This window comes from Mycetomoellerius zeteki, unplaced genomic scaffold, assembly GCF_001594055.1.
Source record: "Mycetomoellerius zeteki isolate Tzet28-1 unplaced genomic scaffold, Tzet1.0 scaffold145, whole genome shotgun sequence".
Lineage (NCBI taxonomy): Eukaryota > Metazoa > Arthropoda > Insecta > Hymenoptera > Formicidae > Mycetomoellerius > Mycetomoellerius zeteki.
In genome coordinates, this window is record NW_017256393.1 from 2,256,891 (window position 1) to 2,279,033 (window position 22,143).

Sequence of the window (22,143 nt, forward strand, 5' to 3'; positions counted from 1 at the left end):
AAAGGGCCCCAAGGGCCCGGAGGTAATCGAAGAACGCTGACATTATCGACAATTGATATAAATTTGCTATTATTAACATAAACATTTGACTAATACATTATTAAATTCATGATATTTTACTACATAAATGTTCTATAAATAAATATGCATATTTGTAAAGCTATAATATCCTATATATTGCCGAAAAATTACAATTTTTTTCTCTGCAGTTATTATCTCTGTTGATAATCGAACTTTGACGATAATACTGAAATCACAATTTTAAAGAAAAATCGAGTATTATTGAGTTTTAAATGCACGTACATCGATAAACACGTCTACTAAACTAATAAATCATAAAATTAGTACAATATTATCAGTTTTTTTTTACTCTTAGGCCCGATTTCACAATATATGGTTACCTAAAGATTAAAGGTAACCAAGAAATTCATGAATGAATTTCATTGATGAATCTGTTGGTAATCTTTAATCTTTAGGTAACCATATATTGTGAAAACACTTAGGTAACCATATATTATGAAAACGAGCCATAATCACTTCAATATTAACAAGGACGCGAACTCCCATAAGGATGTCGGTCTTTAATAATATCTCGTCGGTGTTAGAACCAAAGAGAAACCTGAGAGTGAACATCCCGACCTTTTTCGGGTACCAAACCTCGTAGGGTAACGTCCATGTTTTTGTGGTTCTTTTCCGTATTATTACGTGAGTTAGACAAGGATAAACAATTAAAGTTGATTATTCGTCTTTGTCTAATATGTAACAGTACGGAAAAGAACTACAAAAACGTGGACACTCGCGAGCATTATTTGTCCTTGTTTAACATTTGATAAACAATAAGGATGAAATGATTCCATGAGCTTCGAGAGTGTCAAGTGGAACTGGAACACATTTCATGGCGGATTCCTTCATTTTGATTGATTTTGATTTTCCAGATTTCCACGTGTATATCTAGTCTTGTAAATTGTTGCAAAGTACGTTTCATTGTGATCTGTGCTCCGATCTGATCGTCTGTCTACTGCCAGCTGTCGAATTTCTACGGTAAGACGTCCAACAAACGAGTTTTGCTTCTTTTAACACGGCATTCTCTTTATCTTTGTATTTTTCAAACACATCGAGTTTGTATGCAATTGGTTGTGTTAATTATAGCAACGTGTGTTTCTTTTGTTTTAACTCTTTTTGATGATTTTATACGGACTCGTTCAGGGAAAATTGGTGGCAAATAAATAAAATGAATGTACAATTTTTCGGAATCTTTAATCGCCAATGAAATGTAGCATAGGTTAGATTTACATTTTAGGTTTCTTTTATTTCTATACTATTTGTATACTGTACTAAAATTTTTTTTCTTGTCAAATGTCAAACATATATCTATCTCACTTTTTAAGATTCAAAAGTATATATATTTTAGATTACAGAAAACAGATGTTTTATAACATGAACAGCTTTGATTGCAATTGTTTTGTCATATAAATATTAATAGTTTAATAATAAAAATACTCTTATTAATTGTACGAATTTTCTAAATTGTTAAATTCAGAGAATTTTGTTTTGAGTTTTTTAATCGATCTATTAAATTGTAATTTTAATAGACTTGCGAAGAATAAGGATGTTCGATTCCCTGGGAAAAAATGTTAGATATATAATTATATAAAATTATATAAAAAATTAACATATTTTTCATATACAATTATATATAATTATATATAAAATATGTCTATTTATATAACATTTTTTCCCGTGTCTGTACAAAAAAGAATTGATCTTTCAAAATTAAAAGGTTGATTTCAAACTTGAATATTTATTCTTGAGATCTATTCTACTTTTTAAAACAATTTATAACTCACTATCAGATTTGACAATTCTATTTATAATTTCATATGTTGTACTTGATTTTATTTTGAAAAATTAAAATACATATAACTACAAAATATACATTACACATTCACATATATATAAAATTTATATTTTGTATATTTTATAGTTATGTGTATTTTAATTTTTCAAATTTTTTATATTACATAAAATTATAAGAATTCTATTCTGAATTAGACAAGTACAATTAGAAATTATAAATATTTAAAGTAGGGATTTTAAACTTCATAATTCTCCAAATAAATAAACAGAATAAAATATATTTAAGTGTAGTATTTTTATGAATAAAAATAATTGTTTGAATGTTATGAAACTTAATGTTTATACATATTGTTTATATACTTTCATATACTTTAAACTAGTATTTGTACATATTTAAATGTTCCATAATATTGTTATACAACTTGCAGAAATGCCAGTTGCACAAAATGAAGTCAAGTCTAGCTGGGCTGATGAAGTTGAAGAAGAGGGAGGAGCATTACCTCCGCCTTCAGAAGTCTATGAGAATGGTTTCAAAATTTTCACCGAGTACAAGTACAATCAAGATAATAAAAAAGTCAAGGTTGTCCGTTCTTATAAGATAGAACGACGTATAGTGTCGAAAACAATTGCGGCACGTAAAAATTGGACAAAGTTCGGCGATTCTGCTGACGACAGGCCGGGACCTGATCCAGCTACCACGGTCGGTGGTGAGGATGTCTTTATGCAATTTATATCCAGCAAAGAGGAAGAGAACAAAGTGGAGGAAGATTCGCTGGACAAATTGAAAAGCATGGGTGACAAGGGAGTCGTCAAGTGCCGTAACTGTAATGGCGATCACTGGACGTCCAAGTGTCCATACAAAGACACTGTTCTTGCTGGTGGTAGGTTTATTGTCAGAAGTCAATTGATACAAATACGAAATAAAATTCAATTATATCTTACATGAAAAATATTAGTTTAAACTCTGGCTGAAGTAATATTTTTCACAGTGAATTACTTATGGGTTTTTAAGATGCTTATTAGCATTATTATTAATACTGACGATCAATCTATGAGATTATTAAAATATAAATAAAAATTTCATTTATTTGTTAATTATATAAATAATTTAAATTTCAGTTGTATAAATAAATATATCAAATATACATTATTTTTGTAAAATTATAATTGCTAAAATTCTATATTTTAGGAAAAGTACCAGACGACAAGAAACCTCTCGTTAATACTGGAGTACCTGGTGCAATGGCTGAACTTAAGCCACAGGGTGGCAAGTACGTACCACCTGGTATGCGCGACGGCGGCAACAAACGCGGCGACTCGATGCAGATGCAGAGACGCGACGATACGACCGCCATACGTATTTCCAATCTTTCACAAAGCACCACTGATGCAGATCTGGATGAGCTTGTGAAACCATTCGGTTCCGTAGTAAAGCAGTTTCTCGCCAAAGAGAAACTTTCCAATCTCTGTAAGGGTTTTGCGTATGTACATTTCAAGCACAGAACCGATGCAGCGAGAGCAATCGCCACTCTGGATGGTTACGGTTACGATCATCTAATCCTGAGCGTGGAATGGTCAAAGCCACAGGCTCAGAATAATTAAAGTGATGCAAAGCGCCCAGATAACCAATCAAGCGTGATTAATCATATCGAGCAAACTAATGCACTGCATGAATGTTGAATAGTTGTTTGTTTACCGTCATCGTATTAAGTATCTATCGTACTGAGCAACATGAATGATTATACAAGTATTTAGTTGATGGAATTTTGAAAGCAAGTAGTCAGAAATATTAGTATGGAATGTTACTAGCAATGTGATGGCAACATGACAACGACTGATGATGAGGAAATATACCAATGTCAACAAGTTGCCGTCAGTTTGCTGTAATCTGATGTCGATTTCATAGGCAATCTCAGAGGCATTTGGCTATCTAGATGTACGACAGTTACGGATAGAAAAGTGAAATTAATTGAACTAATTCACTGGAAGAGATCTTTATAACAAACGAACTGTATTTGTGCAAATATCTATGTATGTTCCTATGATATGAGAAATTGAAAGACAATAGCGACCTGTATTCATCTCATTTAACTCTAATGCCCATTTTTCACCAATATAGATTAATTTTAATCTTAGTTCAACTTACTCTTCATCTTTTTCTTGTCTTAAAGATTAGAAAAAAATGAAGAGTAAATTGGATCGAGATTAAAGTTAATCTACATTGATGGAAACCGGCATAAATGTAAAATTTTTCTGTCAAAGCGTGACAGCAAAATCAGTATTTCTTTCGCCTGTTTTTGGTCCCGCGATTTTGAATTGTGTATCAAATGATACCTTTTGATGAAACATCCATGACAAAAAAATTTTAAATTGAGGCTAGAAGTGATTTAAGAGATATGGACCACATTTTATATACTGTTTAGATACTAATGGCACAGTCCATGCTCTATATCTTTGTAGGCAATCCAAGAAACTGCTATAAAATATTTTCTCCGCTATAAGAAATCACATTACCAAACTCGAAAATTATATTCAAATCTTATTTTGTTCGAAATTGTATCATCTTATCCTATGCATTTATTTATATCATTGTAATATAATATAATATTGTTATAATATCGTATTTAATAATTTCTAATTTAAAAAAATGAAAAATTTCCTTTAGTATTAAATATAGCATATGAATACAGACTGCAAATCCTACCTTTATTTTATATTTTAACATTTATGCACGTAAATGTATAAGTATATAAATATGTAAATGTATAACATACATATATTCGCTATATATAATAAATATATGTATATTATTAAATATATGTACTATATATAAAAAATATATAACAAAATATAGAGATGGCCAGCTTATTATTCCTTATAATTTTATTAAAATGTCAGATCTTCGCTTTTGACATTGCAATGTATTTCGTCTATTACTTCGAAGCTATTTTATTTACTTGTGTGAAAAATAATTATATCAATAATTAAAATATATTTTGTTCTGAAAATCTTATCAATTGAAAAATATTGAAATATATTGTAAATTCTTATATGATGTATCGATTTCCTTAATTCTTATTCTTTTAATCACGGACTTGCAAGAAATTTTGGAAAAATAATCATTAAACTATCGGGGTGAAACAAAGATAATTATATTAGACTTGAAACTTCATTCAAATGAGTGATTGACATTGGGCGCGTTCAAGTTGACAAAGCGGCTAACCTGCTCGCCAAGCAAATGAACATAATTGGTTGTTACTTATAGATCCAACCAATCATATTCAATCGCTCGATAAGCACGCCTAACCGCTTTGCCGTCTTGAACTCGCCCATTGGTTGCGTTCAGCAGAACGTTTGTTTTGCAACTGTTGGAAGTTTCCTTGCGCTAATTGGATCATACTTTTAGATCTAGAAGAATGGTCCTATCTCAGCAGACAATCATAAAACGGTTGCAAAACTGTTGAGTCTGCTGAACGCAGCCATTGTATCCTTGCTGAAAAGCAAGCCATTACAAGTGTAGAGTGACATTGGGTGCGTTCAGCAGAACGTTTGTTTTGCAACTGTTGGAAGTTTCCTTCGCGCTAATTGGATCATATTTTTAGATCTAGAAGAATGGTCCTATCTCAGCAGACAATCATAAAACGGTTGCAAAACTGTTGAGTCTGCTGAACGCAGCCATTGCTTCTATGCGCATCATGCAAGAAACGGAACGCACCCGAAGCATTCTTTGATTAGTCAATTCGTAAAATTTTTTGTTCTGATTGGTCGCTCAAACGTTTCGAAGCGTTTGTAGCGTCAAATGGACTGCAGACCATTAAGTGTAAATCACTAGCATAGACTACGATTTAACATGAAGTAAGACTAAGGAGACCTAACTAGATAGGATAGGGAGAATTGTGTCTGTTAAAATATATACTAATTTATTTATATATTACATATTTTGCGCCACATTCTGAAAAAGAATTTGATTGGCTGATTTACTATATAGCGCAGGTGGTATAGTAGCGTTGGTCTGTTCTTTTCTATTGAACTTCATAGGACTGTTCTTTTTAACTGAACTTGTTGCACGGTTTATCTTTTCTCTTTTTCTTCTCCAACGTAGAGAGAAAAGGAAGAAACATAAACCGTGCAAGAACTTTAGCTAAAAAGAACAGACCTCTTGCACAGTTTATCTTTCCTCCTTTTCTCTTCACGTTCGAGAGAAAAAGAAGAAAGATAAACGATGCAAGAATTTTTCAGATAAAAATTGTGACGCTCGCGAGCAATGACCAATCGCACCTCGCTCGGTCTCGTTCCGTGCGCATCAGCAGTCGATCGGTAAACAGTCGCAAATCGCGAACAGTCGGTGCAATGCATGTTTGCGTGATTTGACGTATTTGACAAGTTTCAAAGCACAGACTTTGGGAGCATTTTAACTGCATGCGGAACGTCGATCGCAATCGAGATATCCTTTCCTCTAGGGAATAGTATCCTTTTTTTTTTAAATTTCTTCCACCATGGACACGGATGGGCCTCAACATGAAGAGTGGAAAAAACGGGTATGTATGCCACAGGCTGTGTCACTCGTTAGACGGAGATAATTGAGGAAGCCTTACGAGTATTTCACAATACTGCTTACATTCTTGAATATCTGGGCAAACAAAATGAATATGCATTTCATTTTTCTACGCAGTAAATGCAGAATATATTTCGATATGTTGATGCTTCAGCATCTAATTTACATTAGTAATTTTTGTTATGAGTCAGCCTAGCAGAAACCTTTCTCTTGTATGAATTTCATTTAAAATGTATAACAATAGGTATATTCATATTGCTTGAAATTTCCAAAAATGTTTGCATTTAAAACTAGATATATATTCAGACGTTGAAAAGAGAAAAGAAAGATTCTAAATGCAAAAAATGTAAAAACTAATTACTGAATCCTAATCTAATATATTTAGGCTTTTGTGGGACCACTGCCAGACAGTTTCTTGAGAATAGAAGAACGTAATGCACAGTTGCAGCAGGAGGCAGCAGATCAGCAAGCTGCTCTAGCCCTGCATCAACAGATGCGGAATATGTCAGTGGCTCATGATCCACGAATTGGTAGACTTAGCATAACAATTTCTCAGGTAATTCTCAGGTATTCTTATACAATTGACATTTCCAGTATTGTTTATATAAATTGAGCCAACAACTTAACAATTTGTACCATCTCGCACTGTAAAAAACTGCTTTTTCCAGGCCAAATTAGTGAAAAATTATGGAATGACAAGGATGGATCCTTATGCGAGGATACGAGTGGGACATTCGGTCTTTGAGACACATACAGACTCAAATGGAGGAAAAAATCCACATTGGAACAAAGTAATCCATTGGTGAGAAAGCATACTTTGTTTATATACATATGTAGATGTGTTATATACATTACAACATTTATTTTATTACAGTAATCTTCCACCTGGAGTTAACCAGATATATATAGAAATCTACGATGAATGTTCCTTCGTGATGGATGAACTGATTGCGTGGGGCCATATAGAGATTCCACCACAGGTCATTCAGAAGGGAGAAACACACGAAGATTGGTACATGCTCAGTGGGAAGCAGGGAGATAATCAGGAGGGCATGATCAATTTAGTTTTTAGTTACACGGTAAAAATAATGATTATACTATTTTTTAGTATGTTGTGTGTGTGTGTGTGTGTGTGTGTGTGTGTGTGTGTGTGTGTGTGTGTGCGTGTGCGTGTGCGTGTGCGTGTGCGTGTGCGTGTGTGTGTGTCATTTATCACTAAGTTATACAATATTTATAATATCAAGCAAACGATTATGAAGTAAATAGAGCCACTAAAATTTAAAATGCAATTGAGCACAACTTTTAATATTGTTTTCGAGTATTTTAAGTTTCATCTTTTTGTTTCATGTGAACATATTTGTAATAGACCAATCATCCATACATGGGTTCTTCGGTAATGATGGTTCCTTCTGCAACCATGTTCGGCATGCCGTATGGTGCCCCGGTCAATGTTTATGCAGCACCTCCGCCTATTGTTACACCAACAGTTGCACCAAGTTCTTTGCCAAATGCTGAGGTCGAGTTGAAACAGGTACTTAGTATATGTTTCGTCTATACTTTAACTTCGTTCGTTGTCTTTTTATATACATATAATTGTAACGCCTATACTTTACAGATCGCAGAAATGTTTCCGAATGTTGACAGGGAAGTTATCAAATCGGTATATGATGCCAATCACGGCAAGAAAGACGTTACAATTAATTCGTTGCTTCAAATGTGCGAATAAGTCCTAATTTTTTACACAGTTAGAAATGCCATACATAACTTTATCGTATCCTTTGTTATAATATTTCTTTGAAATGTAAGATGATGTACGAAAAATCTAATTTGTAATACTTCCATACGTAATAATATATATTAAGGCCCAAGTATTCTTTGAATATGTGAAACGATGAAATATTTCTCTTCTGAAGAAACGTATTATATTTTAATTGAATTATTCTTAGTCAATTTTGTTATATATGTTATTGTTATTTCAGAGTTTATCTTTCTCCTCGTAATTCCATATACATGAATATTTATTTTTTCAATTACATTATATATTATGTGATACATGATTTATTTGTCTCTGTATATAATTTAAATATACATGCGCGTTCTACAAAATTGTAAAAAGATATACGCTTGATTGATAATGTTGCACATAAATTGTAATAAATATTAAATATAATAATATAATTTGTACAATTTCATTCATATCAAAGAAATAAAGTAAGCCGGAAATGTCAGGGAATATCGAAAATTTTATACATAAACAGCGAAACGGCTATAACTGCAAAAATAATTAGTGTTGAATATCTATTTCTTATTGTTGAGTTGCAGGGCATAAAATCGCCATGTTTAGATTTACAGGCACATACTTCGATAGTATATCCTTCAGTCTAAAAGTATATTTAAAAAAGTATGATTATAGTATCGTACTTTGTCATCAAATGCTCATACTGAATCGTAAAGAAAAACGAAGTTAATTACGAAGCGTTTATTATACATACGTGTTTGAGGTAACAGTTTGATATGATCGGTGTAACCTGGTCTTCTGTAACTTTTCCATGGAAATAACTGATGTTCATAACTGCAAATAAATTTACGTTTATATTTATATTTACATAAACGTTCCGACCATAAAATCTGAGTCAATTCTATTTTGTCATTACGAAGTATATAATTTACCTGCGCCATTGTACATAAATGTATAGCTTACGCAAACGTAACCAGGTTGCATTCGTTGTATGTATTTTGTATTATTATTTTTATTTATATTCTCCCATAGTTTAGTTACATTTGGTTTTGTATCATCTGAAAATATGATCAAATATCGTTTAATAGTTAAAGTTATTACTGAAAATGATTACGAACATTATACACTTACGAAAAAACAATGGCTCTATACAAGGAGTAAATGGATTTTTTTCATTATGTTCCTCACAGTCTAACTTGTTGACTTCTGCATGGGAAGGGCCTGGCCATGTGAAATGAAAGCAATGTGGTCCTTTGATATCTGTCGCTATATACAAAAATAAGATAACTCTAAGAAGATGTATATTAAAAGCAGCTGATAAACTGTGAAGCATCGAATGAAACCAACCGTATGTAAATTAAATCAGAGACTATCAAGTAGCTTTGCATCATTTCTTTATATATATATATATATTAAGCCTTATGATTTCTTCATATATGTATTCTAGCTCGAAGAATCATCTCTCTCTCATTCATAATGTGATACAGACTAAGTCAAATCTATCCCCCGTATTTTTATACATATAATTTACATGTCTATGTGTACGTAATTATATATATATACACACACACACACACACACACACACACTTATACAATGCAAATTGTTTTAATGGTCTACATGTGCATGTATAGTATGTACGCGAATAAGTGTTTTTTGCGATCTATTCTTATACCGGCTGAATATTGAACAAAAACTAGTGGCGATTTAAATATTTTTGATCAGTTACTCCAACTTAAATGAAAGTATATTGCTAACATTAATGGCCTGAAAAACTACGCGCTGTTATTTGGTATTCTTAGCGTGCGACATTTATAAGACATTATCGAGGCGTATAATGTTGTAAAGAGAAATAAATATACTTACCTAATATGTATGTGCAAATCGTTAAAAGCACAACCAAATATACCTCTTTCATTTTTACATATTTAAGAGTTAACTCATGCAACGATATCGCAGATATTACTCACATTGCTGGGACATTGGAGACTTATCTGATAAAATCGATCCTAATCATACAATGCCATGTCAGTGTCCTAGATATGACAATCGTTATTAATGTACAGTATGATAGCATAAGGGACGTAAAAATGAATGATAAAAGAAAATAATTAATCGTATTGATTTAAAAAATGTTTTGTTAAACTTTGCTTTTTGTGAATTATTTGCGCTTTGTAAGTTTCTTCTGTTTTGGCTGTTAATATTCTGTACATTTCGCTTCGAATGGATTTAATCAGAATTGACTCTTGTCTAATTATGTACTATATTGACGAGACTAAGAAGAATTAATGCTTCTCAAAGTATTCGGAGAAAACAATGAAGAGTTAATACAATATAAAAAATTTATTATAACAACAGCTAATCGAGATTTACAATTTTTGGCAGATATAACATATTTCATGTATCTCTCTACGATAGCAATTATGTAAATACCACAATATATAAAAACATCTATTTATTACAGTAAATAGGTATTCTTCTTCTTAGATAAACTATATCTTAAGTAGATTTAAGTATTATCAGTAATTTGTTCGTTAGTGATTTCTTTCTTATGAGATTACGTCTCATTAAAATTCATCGTGTCTGGCTAATGCCTCGCCGAAGTCCGTTGCCTGTGATCCGACAAAGATGTCGTATTTCTCTAAAATCTCGCTTTTCGTCAGCTTGTGATCCGCATCTGTGTCCGCTTCGTAGATCAAGTGCCTTGACTCCGCCTCAGCATGATCAAATTCCGCAGGAATAATCCACGTTTTTACCTGTTTTGGATTGGAATTCGGACTTTATCAAAATCAGTTTTATTGGATTAATTCAAAAATGTAATCTTCAATATTTTCAGTATACATTTTTATTCAACAACTATATGATGTAAAGAATGATTAATTACCTCGTCAGCATTCAAGAATCCATCCCCATTTTTGTCTCTATACAAGGAGAATTGTTCTTTTTCGTTCTTTACCCATTCTGGTTCCTCTTCACCTTCCTCGCCTCTGTACATATCACCTGCAGATAAATTAAAAATTCAATAATTATACGTTTGATTATAGTTATTGATTTTGTTTGTATTATTAGCAAAAGATACCTAGCTCGAATAGCCGATTACTAGTGAAAATTGTTAAAAGTCTACGTATCTTTCTTATTCTATAATTTCTGATGAAATCTTATAAATCTAAAAAAGTTTAAAGTATTAGAAATTGTAGAATGAGAAATCTTGGAATATTACAAAATTTACATATATTGAAAACTAAAAAAAGATATAGACTTTTTCAGTATTTCTGAAAAATGTTCTAATTGATATAAAAAATTGTAGGAAAAATTTTCATCGGAGCAATGATAATTCCCCCTTACCAATATATTCCGCAAGGGATATCTTTCCATCTTGATCCTTATCAATATCCTCCATCGTTTCCAACACTATCACGTCCTTCATGTGCTCAGCATCTTCTGCATGAAGGAAGGCAGTGAATTCTTCTTTGGTCAGAGCATCATCACCATCCATATCTGCAGTGATCCATCTCCTGCGGTCCCTTTTGTACATTTGAACATACGAGAACGACTCGTCCGCTTTGTCGCTCTCCCGCTTTTCCGCCTCTTGTTCCTCCATATCGCCATAAACCATATCTTTGTATTCCGTCCAAGACAATTTCTCCTTTCCCATCGGATTGTGGGATCCCCACTGACGCTCCACGTCATCCTTGATGTAACGTTGCTGCGTATACATTATCCAATCTTTAAGTTCCTCTTGCGTCACATAGCCATCGCTATCCTTGTCTATTTTATCAACAATTATCCCCAATCGCCTTGTACTTTCCTCAGGAGTCAGCTGATCAAACGTTTTGGCTTCTTCTCCAAGGAAAGCTTCATGATCATAGGCCGGATTGTGTTGGGAATGAACATAGTGATCATTACTCCCTGCATCCTAGAATATAATGCACTTTGTAAGTTTTTGAATCATTTCTTTTTTTATTCCTTACAACTATAATAAAAGTAATACAAGAAGAAATTTTAAATAAAGATAATATATTTTTGTGAATTAAAAAAGAAAGATGGAATGCAATTAAGACTTTATTCAATTTTGTGAAGAAAATTAGAAAAATAATTTAGTATCTGTGTTGTGTGTGTGTTTTAAAATATCTATGTGCTACACCTTTATAATACAACGTCCTGAAGGGACAAGTTGAAGAGGCATCATCCGGTGATGTTTTGCAAAAAAAGCAATGCAAATGTCACATTACCTACCAATGGAACTTCACTTTTCTATCATACAAAAAAAATGTTTTAAATGTCAGGACTGACTTTTGTTTGATCACTTATAGAATACGAGAACAATTATCAGAGACAATTCACAATTTCTCTAACCTTGTTTAAAATGCGATGCTCGCCGTCCGGGATCACCTGCTTCGGGATCGCCGTCGCCAGGATGGAGAAACCGATTAGGATTTGAAGGAACATGAGCGCTCGCATTCTACGGAGATCGTGCATCGGGACGAAGGAAAAAAAAAGAAAAGATGCAACGGAGAGAGAAAAGGGGGAGAGATCGTTGACCGAAAGACTCGGTGAATTTACGAGACGTCTTTCTTACGTCGGAATGAAGAAACGACAGACGAGTTGAAATGAGATCTCTCTCGCCACAGCTCGCGTGACTTCCACATCAGCAAGAGAGATCGTAAAGCAACACACACCCCCACCTTCCGCGCTCGTTTATGGGAGGACGCGCCGCGACGACGCTACCGACACCGACGAGACGCGCCCCTGCATGCTGATCGTACGGACGAAAAACGTACGCCAGACGTTCAGCGGCCGATGCTCCCTCCCCGAGAAAACAAATTTAAACGAATCTACAGCCTCCACGTGGACCGCGGCGGTGATAAGCTCTATTACGGAATTCCTTTAAATAAAGCGCTCTCGCGCTTCTTATTTTAGACTTCTCGGTCTCGCGATGCAGATGGATAGAATTAGCATTTTTTGTCGTGAGAAAGAAGAGAATATAAGAACAAATTGTACAGTTAAATAAATTAACAACTCTGCCAATTGAATCGTCAATGAAGTGAATAAATACAATCGCGAAATATTCTACAGACTGCGTTCTTAAACGTGAACAATTTTCGATTGGCAGAATTGTTTATTTAACTGTACAATTCGCTCTTAGTGTCTTCTTTTTTTGCGACAAAAATTGATAATTATATTTATGTTAATAAAATATTGAAAATATTGCTTGATAATTAAGCCGATTAAATTAAAACAGACATTACAAAAAATTGTATGTAATAACACACAACACATAATACAAAATTTGAACAATATGCAAAAAGTTGGCGATTTAAACGGAGTCAGCAGTTTAAAATCTGCAAGAATATAGGAATTAAATTCTGACTGCAATTTTTTAAACAAGTTTTTATTTAAAACATCTGCCAGTTCTGTAGTCAAATGTCTATATTGTTTTTTTATTATATATTTATAAATCTTTGTTCCTACAAAGTACCATTATTAGATGTTTATCATGTACTCCTTGAGAATATTTTGATCATTTTATGCTACAATGGCACATATATAGAATACTATTTTACAATGTCACACAACAAGTAGAAGCAATAGAAAGCAACAATTTAAAACAGTTTACCATGTAGACATTCAACTACAATGTGAATTCAACAATGCAAGAATCAAAATCAATATAATTTTAACTTCCAATAATCCATTTTCATTTTTTTTTACTGCAGGTAGAATTGTTGGTAGATCAATCGCATATGCTATATCTAAAAAGCTAAGTGAAAAATGTACACAATATCGATAATCTCTTTGTACAATTGCTGATTCGTTATCTATATGTTCACATTGATGAGCTCTCCAGTCTAATGCTTCTTTGCTTTTTAGGAATACCAGTCCTTCTAAATTCACTCCTTTCCTCCAGATACTGCTCTGTACATTCTTTAATAAAGTCTTGATTGAAGAACCACTCTTTCATGCAAGCTATCATCTTATCATTTTCTTTCCTACACTTTATGACATTCAGTAGACCAGAATTGAGACAGCAATCGTGGAATTCTAAGAAAGAGAAGATGTTTGTCACATTTGACTCTCACTGGCGCAAAGCCAAATAGTAAAATGATGTTATTTGTCGTCATTTTGATCATGATTTTAATGACAACTTGATGTTAAAATGATAACTAAAATGGACATAGCCAAGAAGGAGCCACTAAATCTTAAAGAACAAAAATAATTAAACCTGTTTAAACAGACTGTGCTTAATACGTATTTACGAGAAATTAATTTTGGAAAAGAAGAATTGGAGGCGAATATTTTAGGAAGATTTTCTGAGAATCCAAGATGCTAATATTATAAATTTAAGTTTTTCCAATTTGAAAAATCAATTTGTAACTTTAAAAGAAAAATAAAGTAAATTAGTAAATTAAATGGATGATTTTTTTATTCATCTGCTGATAATTAATTAAAATAACAAAACAAATCCAATAATTCATATCATTTGACTATCCTTCCTTCTAGGTTCAAAAGTCTTAAACAAAATCTTACAGTCATGACAACAAATAATGCTATTTGGGAATCACGTAATTTATCCAGATAAATTATCCAATTCATATATAATTACCTTTGACCTCGTTGACACACTTTTCGGATTTGATTCTCTCTCGCATCAACTTGGGTACCAACACATTTTTCTCTACCTTCCTTAAACTTTTGTCACTAGGATCACCTGAAATAAACATGAAATATTCTGACACTCTAAAAGAAGGAGAGATCATAAGACCCCAGCGAATATGTGAATTGCTGAATAAGAAATACTTATTTTTTATTGTCAGCGGATTTCAGATTTCGAATAAGAGTGTAAAAACCTCGTCGCCGGTTGCGTTTAACTCTCTCTGTTGAGATTAAAAACTCTAACCTGTCATCAACAGTCCTCGACATTCCGCAACTGGCGACAAAGTTTGCCACTTCACGGCGTTTACCATTCGCGAAAAACGCATCGGAATGAAAAGTTTACCTAGTCCCTTCGGTCCCCCGCCAAATTTCTGCGGAAGCACCGAGTACCCTTCCTTCATGCTGTCGGAGCTTTCGGAACAGATTCAGCCGGCAGATGCAAATCATGAAGTAAGAATAAGGAGACTTAAATGTGTAGATTGAAAGTGGTCACGAAAAATGTTCCGTGTACTGCCATGTCCGCCGAACGGAATAACTTGCAACATTCCACCGCCATATTAAATATTTATATGTGTGCAGTAGACTTGCGACTGTGTTGTACATATGTGTATTAAATACATGTCTTCTAAAAAGTAAGTATAGCTTGCCCTCCTAAAATCTGAATAAAAATATACTCATTCGTCGCTTGCATCTTTATAAAATGTTTTCGAAGCCTTTATGATAAAAGTTACAAAATAATATTTTAAATAAAGTTTAACTTTCTATATCTTTTATCATTTTATTGATACACGCCTAGAAAAAGAAGAGTCGATTTTTCTTAGGAAAAGTCGCGGGAAAAGAATATTAGCGTGCATTTTCATGCGAGTTTCTTGTAAGTCGAAAGGACCAAGAGAAACAATAAACGATTTAAAAAAAATAAAACAAAAATATACAAAAAATTTATATTTTATTGTAGATATTTATTTTATTTTTTAAAAATCGTTTATCGCAATTGTTTCTCAACAGTATGTAATATAATATGGTATAATATATATAATAGAATAATATATATAATATATATAGTATAATATATATAATATATTATAATATAATGTATATATAATATATAAAATATACGATAAAATGTAATATACGATTTGACAGTTCTGTTTTCGTCCTGCCGTCTTGCAACACTAGACAGTGGACACTTGGAGGAACCAGCAGACTGCGCTCGTGATTGTGCACATTTGAGACTTGTCATCGGTGACACCAAGTGACTCCGAAGAAGGAATGCTCGTTCGGTTACAATAACGAGGAAATTCTGTTGCTGAAGACGAGTAATCGTAAGAACAACTTATATCTTAATCTGATAAGAGTCGTTCGTCACTTTTGAACTGTAAATCGTCAAAGGGTAACAGAAAATCCACATAGCGTTCTTTTCCTAACCTCTAAATGTTAGATTGTACGTACATATAATGTAACATATGACATACCGGATTTCCAACGGTTTTGTGCTGCAATTATACAATGTGTTTCGAATATTTGCAGAGTGTAAAGAATTTGAATAACACATCAGAATGGACAGACTGTTGCGATTAGGCGGTGGAATGCCAGGCCTAAATCAAGGGCCACCACCCTCTGACGCACCCGTTGTAGACACAGCTGAGCAGGTATTTATTATTCAAAGCCTTGTGTTTTTTATTCCCTTCATGTTGCTTTATTTTTTTGCATTATTACAGGTATATATATCGTCCTTGGCTCTATTGAAAATGCTTAAGCACGGCCGCGCCGGAGTACCGATGGAAGTGATGGGTTTGATGTTGGGTGAATTTGTTGACGATTATACCGTTCGCGTTATCGACGTCTTCGCTATGCCGCAAACAGGAACGGTAAATATTAAGACATAAACGAGAAAATTGATAAAGTACTTTTGTATATGTCATTTGTTTTTTTATGCTCTCTTAGGGTGTTAGTGTAGAAGCGGTAGATCCAGTGTTCCAAGCAAAGATGTTGGACATGCTAAAACAGACTGGTCGGCCAGAAATGGTGGTTGGCTGGTATCATTCCCATCCAGGATTTGGATGCTGGCTGTCTGGAGTGGACATTAATACTCAACAGTCCTTCGAGGCTCTTAGTGAAAGAGCGGTAGCTGTTGTCATTGATCCTATACAATCAGTGAAAGGAAAAGTTGTTATCGATGCATTTAGACTAATAAATCCAAACATGATGGTAAGTACACTTGTGGCAACAATGGTTGTTTTCGTTTTAGGAGACACAATCGACACAAGTGTCGTTCTATCTTTGTCACTCTCTGAATATCAAGAAGAATAAAACGATGCATGTGTTGACTTGTGTCGATTTGTGTGAAAGCAGTGAATATGTTCTCCAATTGTGACTCCGTCGTACCGATTGCAGGTTTTAGGACAAGAACCTAGACAAACGACATCGAATTTAGGTCATCTACAGAAGCCGTCTGTTCAAGCGTTGATACACGGACTGAATCGGCATTATTACAGTATTAGTATTAATTATCGCAAGAACGAACTGGAACAAAAGATGCTACTAAATCTTCATAAAAAAACATGGATGGATGGTCTTACTCTTGCCGAATATTCAGAGCATAGTCGACTCAATGAGAATATCGTTTCCGAGATGCTTGAACTCGCGAAGAATTATAATAAGGTGAAACGTTGCACAGCAGGCGCAGTTTAAAAGCTTTACATATCTATACATTTGTATAGTATATGCCTATTGGATATATTAAGTATCTTTTATCATAATAATAATATAGTTTTATTTTCATAGGCCTTGGAAGAGGAAGAAAAGATGACACCCGAACAATTAGCGATAAAGAATGTGGGCAAGCAAGATCCAAAACGGCATCTGGAAGAGAAGGTCGATACATTAATGGCTACAAATATTGTTCAGTGTTTGGGAGCTATGCTCGATACAGTTGTATTCAAATAACTGTTTTCCGATACATCACTTGCAATATGATATTTAAAGAAAATATACATCTTTTTAAAATAGAAATATGACGTTTTTTTTCATTTCCCGAAGTGGACACAATTAAGCAAAAACACGAATTAATACATGGACGCTATCTTTATCATGTTTTTATAAAAAAAATGTTTTCTTTATAAAATTTTGGTATAATTATCAAATTGATACTAAACATTGTTATAAATTATAACATGTGAATGTTTATACATGAATGTTTAATGGAAAAAAGATGAGGTATATAATAATGCTGATATCTGATATGGAATGAGTAATATGATAAAAAGAAATTATAGAAAATAAGATATTTATGATCTATTATAATATTATTGATACTGAGACATCTATGAATACAATGTATAATCTATATCATTAATTATATTCATAATGTAATGATAGATATAGATTCTCTCTCTCACATATTGCAGAGAAAACATCAAAAATGCATTAGTTACATAAATATACTCTATACATGATTCTTGTCGCTTGATAAAAAGATATATATGTACACAGTATAAATTCTTTGAACTTAATTTACCGAAACTCAGAATATAAGCTAGAATACTAGTTTATTTGCATTTGAGAAAAAGATGCGATAGATAACATATGAGAAACATTAGGAAATGTAAATTAAAGAATCGCAGATAGTTTGTATTCCTTTAGATTTTCGGAATACAAACATTTGTAAAGTCAAAAAGATAATGTATAATATATAAAACTGGAACATTCTCTCTTAACATATAGCAGAATAATAATGTATAATTCAATAAAAAAATAACTGTACATTTTTTTATGTAACAGTTTAATCTAAAAATTTTCTTTTTTTTAAATATCTCGATCTAACTTGACATAGGTTCTTGATCCTTATCCTTCTTTTTCTTTTTCTTCTTCTTTTTCTCTTCCTTTGCCAAAGATTCCTATAACATACACACATATAAGTATCTTGTAATAACGTCCAAATTTTTAGATTATATCTAATTGTGACAAAAATCCAATTACCCCACTGGTAACTTCTTCCATTACTACGGACTCTTCGCCCGTAATGTCATGTTTCTCCTTCTTCTTTTTCTTTTCTTTCTTCTTCTTTTTATCTTTCGGCGATGATGTTTCTAAAATTTCCGACGTTTCCTGTTTCACTTCGTCCATTGTACTCATGACGTCTTCTCTCTTCCTCTTTTTACCAATGACTATGTCGCCATTCTTTTCCATCTACATTTGTTAAAAATATCTTGTAAATATAATATTGCTGATATTTTATATATATGTATACATATACTATATATATATATACATACGTTTATAAAAACTATTGAAAGTTTAGTTTAATAAAATATTGGAAGGCATTAGAATAATCGACTTGCCGTTGTTGATGCTGTTGTTGATGCCGTTGTTGATGCCGTTGTTGATGCCGTTGTTGATGCCGTTGTTGATGCTATTGTCGTTGTTGATGCTATTGTCGTTGATGATGTTGCTAGGTTTTGGTAATCTTGGTAATTATGTGACCATTCAGAAGGTGTTTTTTCATTTGGTTTTCCATATTTATCTAATAATCCTTCAGCTACCATACGTTTTTTTTGCGAAGCTTTTGGTCCCAAACCCCACTTTCTTGGATATGAATCTCTCTCCATGATTACTCTTTTGAGTTTTGCAGCTACTCCATGATCACAGGCAGCCATGGTTGGAGAAGACATCAAAGCTATAGCTAATGTATACAAGACGAAAATAAGAATTATTTGAAGACCACAGATATAAGGGTAAGTATTTCGAAGATAAATATAAAAATGATAAAATAGACATTAAGTTGAACAGTTTTGGAATAGTATAATATAAAAAGTTAAACAATGTTGAGAGTTAAACATTACCGTTACTTTGAAAATATATTTACCAATTGCTACAGCTTCGCCCTTGGTAGTTACAATTACAATTTCTTCATTCAATTCTATCCCTTGGTCATACATCAAAACGCCTGGTAACATTATTTTAGCTCCGTAACAAATTGCATTTACCTAATAAATTTGTGCAACATAATACCGTTAAATAACAATATACAATTTCATTTTCTAAAAGGTAAAATAAGTGGAATACATACGGCGCTGTCCTTTATGATGATTCTCTTGTGATTTATTAGCAGCGATTCCAATGGTCTTATAACTCTTCTCAGATACGACTCATCTCCATGATTGTCGTACAGCCATTGGGCGTCAAGAATATCCTGCATAGTGACCATACCATCCTGTTCAGACAAAACGCCGGAACGGTTTCTTCGAAGTTCTTGCATGTGACAACCGGTACCTAAGAAGAGCCCAAGATGGACACACATAGTTCTGATATAGGACCCAGCTTCACAACTGACACGGAACACTCCCATATTACGTTCCTGGTCATAATCGAGGAACCAACTGTCGTAAACTGTTCTGACGCGGAGCTGTCTTTTGACCGCCGATATCAGCGGCGGCCTTTGGAAGAGAGCACCGCGCAATTTTTCCAAGGCTTGATTCACCTAAATCATCAGTATTAGTGTGAAATCAATACAAGATGCCTATTTGGATATTAATATACAACGATATCTTTTGGACAACAAAGAATAAATAAATATTGATATTTTCAATTGTCAGATGGGATCTCATGTCTAACAATAATTTTTACTATAGTTTTGTATATACTTAAGAGATATGAGATAAATAGCTGCAAATAAATGATAGAGTGATAACTTATCGGAGACAAGAGACTCAATCATTATTTGATTCCCAGTCATACATATTATCCATATATTATATTCATTTGTAAAAATACTTGTTTATTCTGCATTATATTGATTTTTATTTGTTTAAATATTTATTTATTCCATTATCCACAATTACTTATATTTACCTTTTGAATATTTTCAGCAGCAGAATGAAGCTTGAATACGGCAACGTATTCCTTTCCAGCGGACTGTTGCGACTTGGCTAGTCTCGTCGCTCTGTCTATGCAGACTATCAAGCATCCCGATACCTTAGGATCCAACGTACCGGAATGACCGGTCTTCTCCACCCTTAGAATTTTCTTTATCCAAGCTACTACTTCATGTGACGATGGATTGCACGGCTTGTCCAAATTGATGCAGCCTGATTTTATATACTCCGACAAGCTGCGATTTAGGGGAGTAGAACCGCTAGTCAATGGAGTAAAATGCTTCGTGCGTGTCAACATTTTATCAAAATTCTGCAATAAGAAACAAGAAATTTGTCTTACAAATTTTTCAAATTATATTACATAGTTGTTGCAATCATGTGGTATACAGAGATTTATTGAAAAAACATTACCTTAAACAGCAGAGGCCAGTCTTTACATTCGAGCTTCACCTCCATCTTCGAAGGTTCGATCTCACATTTGGTCGTCAATTGTAGTTCACCGATCGATTTCTTCTTATCCTTTTTCTTATTCTTTTCTGTAAGAAAATTGGGAGGTATAACCTAATCTACCTTAACCTCCATTTAATAAATAAAGCAAGCTAATTTTCTCGTGTTATATTCATTGGAGTAAATGTAGCGGGCAGCGTTTCTTGGTCTATTAACTTGTTTTAATATTTTAAATAGTACTATCATCGTAGGAGACCGATGTTGCGCTAAGCGAACACGTGTTCATCATGGGGTTACTGTATGAACTCATAACAGAAACGACGCGATCCGGAATAACGCAAATATGAGTCGACGCAATATCTAAAAGAAAACTTCGTATGGGAGCGATGTTACTTACCTTCTTCCATTTTAAAATTTATTAAAACTTATGTAAAATTCAAATGCCGCCAAATGCTACAAAGCGTACTAAACTCCAAGAGAATGTGGAGCAACGTACAAAACGTGAACAAACGTGAAGAACAGTGCGGAACAGTGTTCTGAAATCTAGATCCTAGTTCCTAGTTCTTAGCATGGTAAGAAGACAGGTGTACCAATAGGCAGTGATGATAGCCAGATATGCCCCGCACTCGCGCATGCGCAGAGTTTAAAGCGCCAGTAAAGTATCTAATTCGTTTGTGAAATTGGTGTCTTTAGTTGCCCCAAAGAAAAATAGAATTATAAATACCTTTATCAAAAAGTTTCCGGAATTACCATCAGGTGATACTCTGAGTCAGCTGATTTGAGTTCTGTTTTTTTGGTTAGGTTGCCACATCTATCATTGACATTTCCACCAAATTTTATCGCCATAGCTTGACATTTGTAAAAGTTACGCCGGCTTGAGTACATCTACCTCTGCACGGTTTTCGATTTTTTACAGTTTAAAAAATGGAGTTGAATTTGCAACAACGAGTTTGTATTAAATTTTTTGACCAAGAACGAATACCATCCAACAGCCATCGAATTCACCCGATATGGCTCCC

General features: G+C 33.4%; 7 protein-coding genes across 10 annotated transcripts; 3 read left to right on the plus strand and 4 right to left on the minus strand.

The window, feature by feature from the left end:
* The first annotated feature begins 851 nt into the window (after positions 1-851).
* LOC108732008 (eukaryotic translation initiation factor 3 subunit G) lies at positions 852-3,961 on the plus strand. Its single transcript, XM_018462597.1, has 3 exons — positions 852-1,041; positions 2,286-2,738; positions 3,047-3,961. Exons 2-3 carry the CDS (start codon positions 2,288-2,290, stop codon positions 3,457-3,459), a joined length of 864 nt encoding a protein of 287 aa, XP_018318099.1. The 5' UTR covers positions 852-1,041; positions 2,286-2,287; the 3' UTR covers positions 3,460-3,961.
* Positions 3,962-6,153: 2,192 nt separating this feature from the next.
* Positions 6,154-8,275, plus strand: LOC108732009 (toll-interacting protein B). The gene is made up of 6 exons (XM_018462598.1): positions 6,154-6,395; positions 6,798-6,968; positions 7,081-7,214; positions 7,287-7,491; positions 7,779-7,943; positions 8,028-8,275. The coding sequence occupies exons 1-6, from the start codon at positions 6,354-6,356 to the stop codon at positions 8,136-8,138; spliced, it is 828 nt and encodes a 275-aa protein (XP_018318100.1). The 5' UTR covers positions 6,154-6,353; the 3' UTR covers positions 8,139-8,275.
* A 330-nt stretch (positions 8,276-8,605) lies between these two features.
* On the minus strand, positions 8,606-10,123 carry LOC108732010 (uncharacterized). 2 transcript variants are annotated; one of them, XM_018462601.1, is made up of 5 exons: positions 10,017-10,123; positions 9,282-9,416; positions 9,083-9,208; positions 8,905-8,984; positions 8,606-8,793 (listed from the first exon to the last, which is right to left on the minus strand). In XM_018462601.1, exons 1-5 carry the CDS (start codon positions 10,066-10,068, stop codon positions 8,638-8,640), a joined length of 549 nt encoding a protein of 182 aa, XP_018318103.1. In that variant the 5' UTR covers positions 10,069-10,123; the 3' UTR covers positions 8,606-8,637. The 2 variants fall into 2 exon arrangements, with proteins under 2 accessions (XP_018318103.1, XP_018318101.1); XM_018462599.1 differs by lacking the exon at positions 10,017-10,123 and having other exon boundaries at positions 9,282-9,989.
* Positions 10,124-10,564: 441 nt separating this feature from the next.
* Positions 10,565-13,023, minus strand: scf (Calumenin B scf). The gene is made up of 4 exons (XM_018462594.1): positions 12,507-13,023; positions 11,496-12,066; positions 11,035-11,150; positions 10,565-10,906 (listed from the first exon to the last, which is right to left on the minus strand). The coding sequence occupies exons 1-4, from the start codon at positions 12,627-12,629 to the stop codon at positions 10,718-10,720; spliced, it is 999 nt and encodes a 332-aa protein (XP_018318096.1). The 5' UTR covers positions 12,630-13,023; the 3' UTR covers positions 10,565-10,717.
* A 444-nt stretch (positions 13,024-13,467) lies between these two features.
* Positions 13,468-15,313, minus strand: LOC108732011 (COX assembly mitochondrial protein homolog). 2 transcript variants are annotated; one of them, XM_018462602.1, is made up of 3 exons: positions 15,148-15,313; positions 14,755-14,859; positions 13,468-14,192 (listed from the first exon to the last, which is right to left on the minus strand). In XM_018462602.1, exons 1-3 carry the CDS (start codon positions 15,203-15,205, stop codon positions 13,978-13,980), a joined length of 378 nt encoding a protein of 125 aa, XP_018318104.1. In that variant the 5' UTR covers positions 15,206-15,313; the 3' UTR covers positions 13,468-13,977. The 2 variants fall into 2 exon arrangements, with proteins under 2 accessions (XP_018318104.1, XP_018318105.1); XM_018462603.1 differs by lacking the exon at positions 15,148-15,313 and adding an exon at positions 15,049-15,099.
* A 711-nt stretch (positions 15,314-16,024) lies between these two features.
* Positions 16,025-17,887, plus strand: Rpn11 (regulatory particle non-ATPase 11). Of its 2 annotated transcripts, none has more exons than XM_018462595.1 (6): positions 16,025-16,126; positions 16,332-16,453; positions 16,523-16,672; positions 16,749-17,012; positions 17,199-17,465; positions 17,589-17,887. In XM_018462595.1, the coding sequence occupies exons 2-6, from the start codon at positions 16,361-16,363 to the stop codon at positions 17,748-17,750; spliced, it is 936 nt and encodes a 311-aa protein (XP_018318097.1). In that variant the 5' UTR covers positions 16,025-16,126; positions 16,332-16,360; the 3' UTR covers positions 17,751-17,887. The 2 variants fall into 2 exon arrangements, with proteins under 2 accessions (XP_018318097.1, XP_018318098.1); XM_018462596.1 differs by lacking the exon at positions 16,025-16,126 and adding an exon at positions 16,141-16,245.
* Positions 17,888-18,621: 734 nt separating this feature from the next.
* Nop60B (dyskerin pseudouridine synthase 1 Nop60B) lies at positions 18,622-21,642 on the minus strand. The gene is made up of 8 exons (XM_018462588.1): positions 21,522-21,642; positions 21,089-21,213; positions 20,655-20,987; positions 19,873-20,283; positions 19,669-19,789; positions 19,145-19,485; positions 18,783-18,992; positions 18,622-18,700 (listed from the first exon to the last, which is right to left on the minus strand). Exons 1-8 carry the CDS (start codon positions 21,529-21,531, stop codon positions 18,623-18,625), a joined length of 1,629 nt encoding a protein of 542 aa, XP_018318090.1. The 5' UTR covers positions 21,532-21,642; the 3' UTR covers position 18,622.
* Positions 21,643-22,143: the final 501 nt, after the last annotated feature.

Coding starts and splice junctions, on each gene's coding strand:
- LOC108732008 (XM_018462597.1), top strand. CDS start 2,288: ATGCCAGTTGCACAAAATGAAGTCAAGTCTAGCTGGGCTGATGAAGTT. Junction 2,739..3,046: donor AGACACTGTTCTTGCTGGTG/GTAGGTTTATTG, acceptor TCTATATTTTAG/GAAAAGTACCAGACGACAAG.
- LOC108732009 (XM_018462598.1), top strand. CDS start 6,354: ATGGACACGGATGGGCCTCAACATGAAGAGTGGAAAAAACGG. Junction 6,969..7,080: donor TTAGCATAACAATTTCTCAG/GTAATTCTCAGG, acceptor TGCTTTTTCCAG/GCCAAATTAGTGAAAAATTA. Junction 7,215..7,286: donor TGGAACAAAGTAATCCATTG/GTGAGAAAGCAT, acceptor ATTTTATTACAG/TAATCTTCCACCTGGAGTTA.
- LOC108732010 (XM_018462599.1), bottom strand. CDS start 9,483: ATGCTTCACAGTTTATCAGCTGCTTTTAATATACATCTTCTTAGAGTT. Junction 8,985..9,082: donor ATTTATGTACAATGGCGCAG/GTAAATTATATA, acceptor ATTTATTTGCAG/TTATGAACATCAGTTATTTC. Junction 8,794..8,904: donor CAAACTGTTACCTCAAACAC/GTATGTATAATA, acceptor ATATACTTTTAG/ACTGAAGGATATACTATCGA.
- scf (XM_018462594.1), bottom strand. CDS start 12,629: ATGCACGATCTCCGTAGAATGCGAGCGCTCATGTTCCTTCAAATCCTA. Junction 11,151..11,495: donor ATCCCTTGCGGAATATATTG/GTAAGGGGGAAT, acceptor ATTTATCTGCAG/GTGATATGTACAGAGGCGAG. Junction 10,907..11,034: donor GATTCTTGAATGCTGACGAG/GTAATTAATCAT, acceptor AATCCAAAACAG/GTAAAAACGTGGATTATTCC.
- LOC108732011 (XM_018462602.1), bottom strand. CDS start 15,205: ATGAAGGAAGGGTACTCGGTGCTTCCGCAGAAATTTGGCGGGGGACCG. Junction 14,860..15,147: donor CGGGGGACCGAAGGGACTAG/GTAAACTTTTCA, acceptor TGTTTATTTCAG/GTGATCCTAGTGACAAAAGT. Junction 14,193..14,754: donor GTGTGTCAACGAGGTCAAAG/GTAATTATATAT, acceptor TCTCTTTCTTAG/AATTCCACGATTGCTGTCTC.
- Rpn11 (XM_018462595.1), top strand. CDS start 16,361: ATGGACAGACTGTTGCGATTAGGCGGTGGAATGCCAGGCCTAAATCAA. Junction 16,673..16,748: donor CTATGCCGCAAACAGGAACG/GTAAATATTAAG, acceptor ATGCTCTCTTAG/GGTGTTAGTGTAGAAGCGGT. Junction 17,013..17,198: donor TAATAAATCCAAACATGATG/GTAAGTACACTT, acceptor TACCGATTGCAG/GTTTTAGGACAAGAACCTAG.
- Nop60B (XM_018462588.1), bottom strand. Junction 19,790..19,872: donor TCATCATAAAGGACAGCGCC/GTATGTATTCCA, acceptor CAAATTTATTAG/GTAAATGCAATTTGTTACGG. Junction 19,486..19,668: donor GGGCGAAGCTGTAGCAATTG/GTAAATATATTT, acceptor TGTATACATTAG/CTATAGCTTTGATGTCTTCT.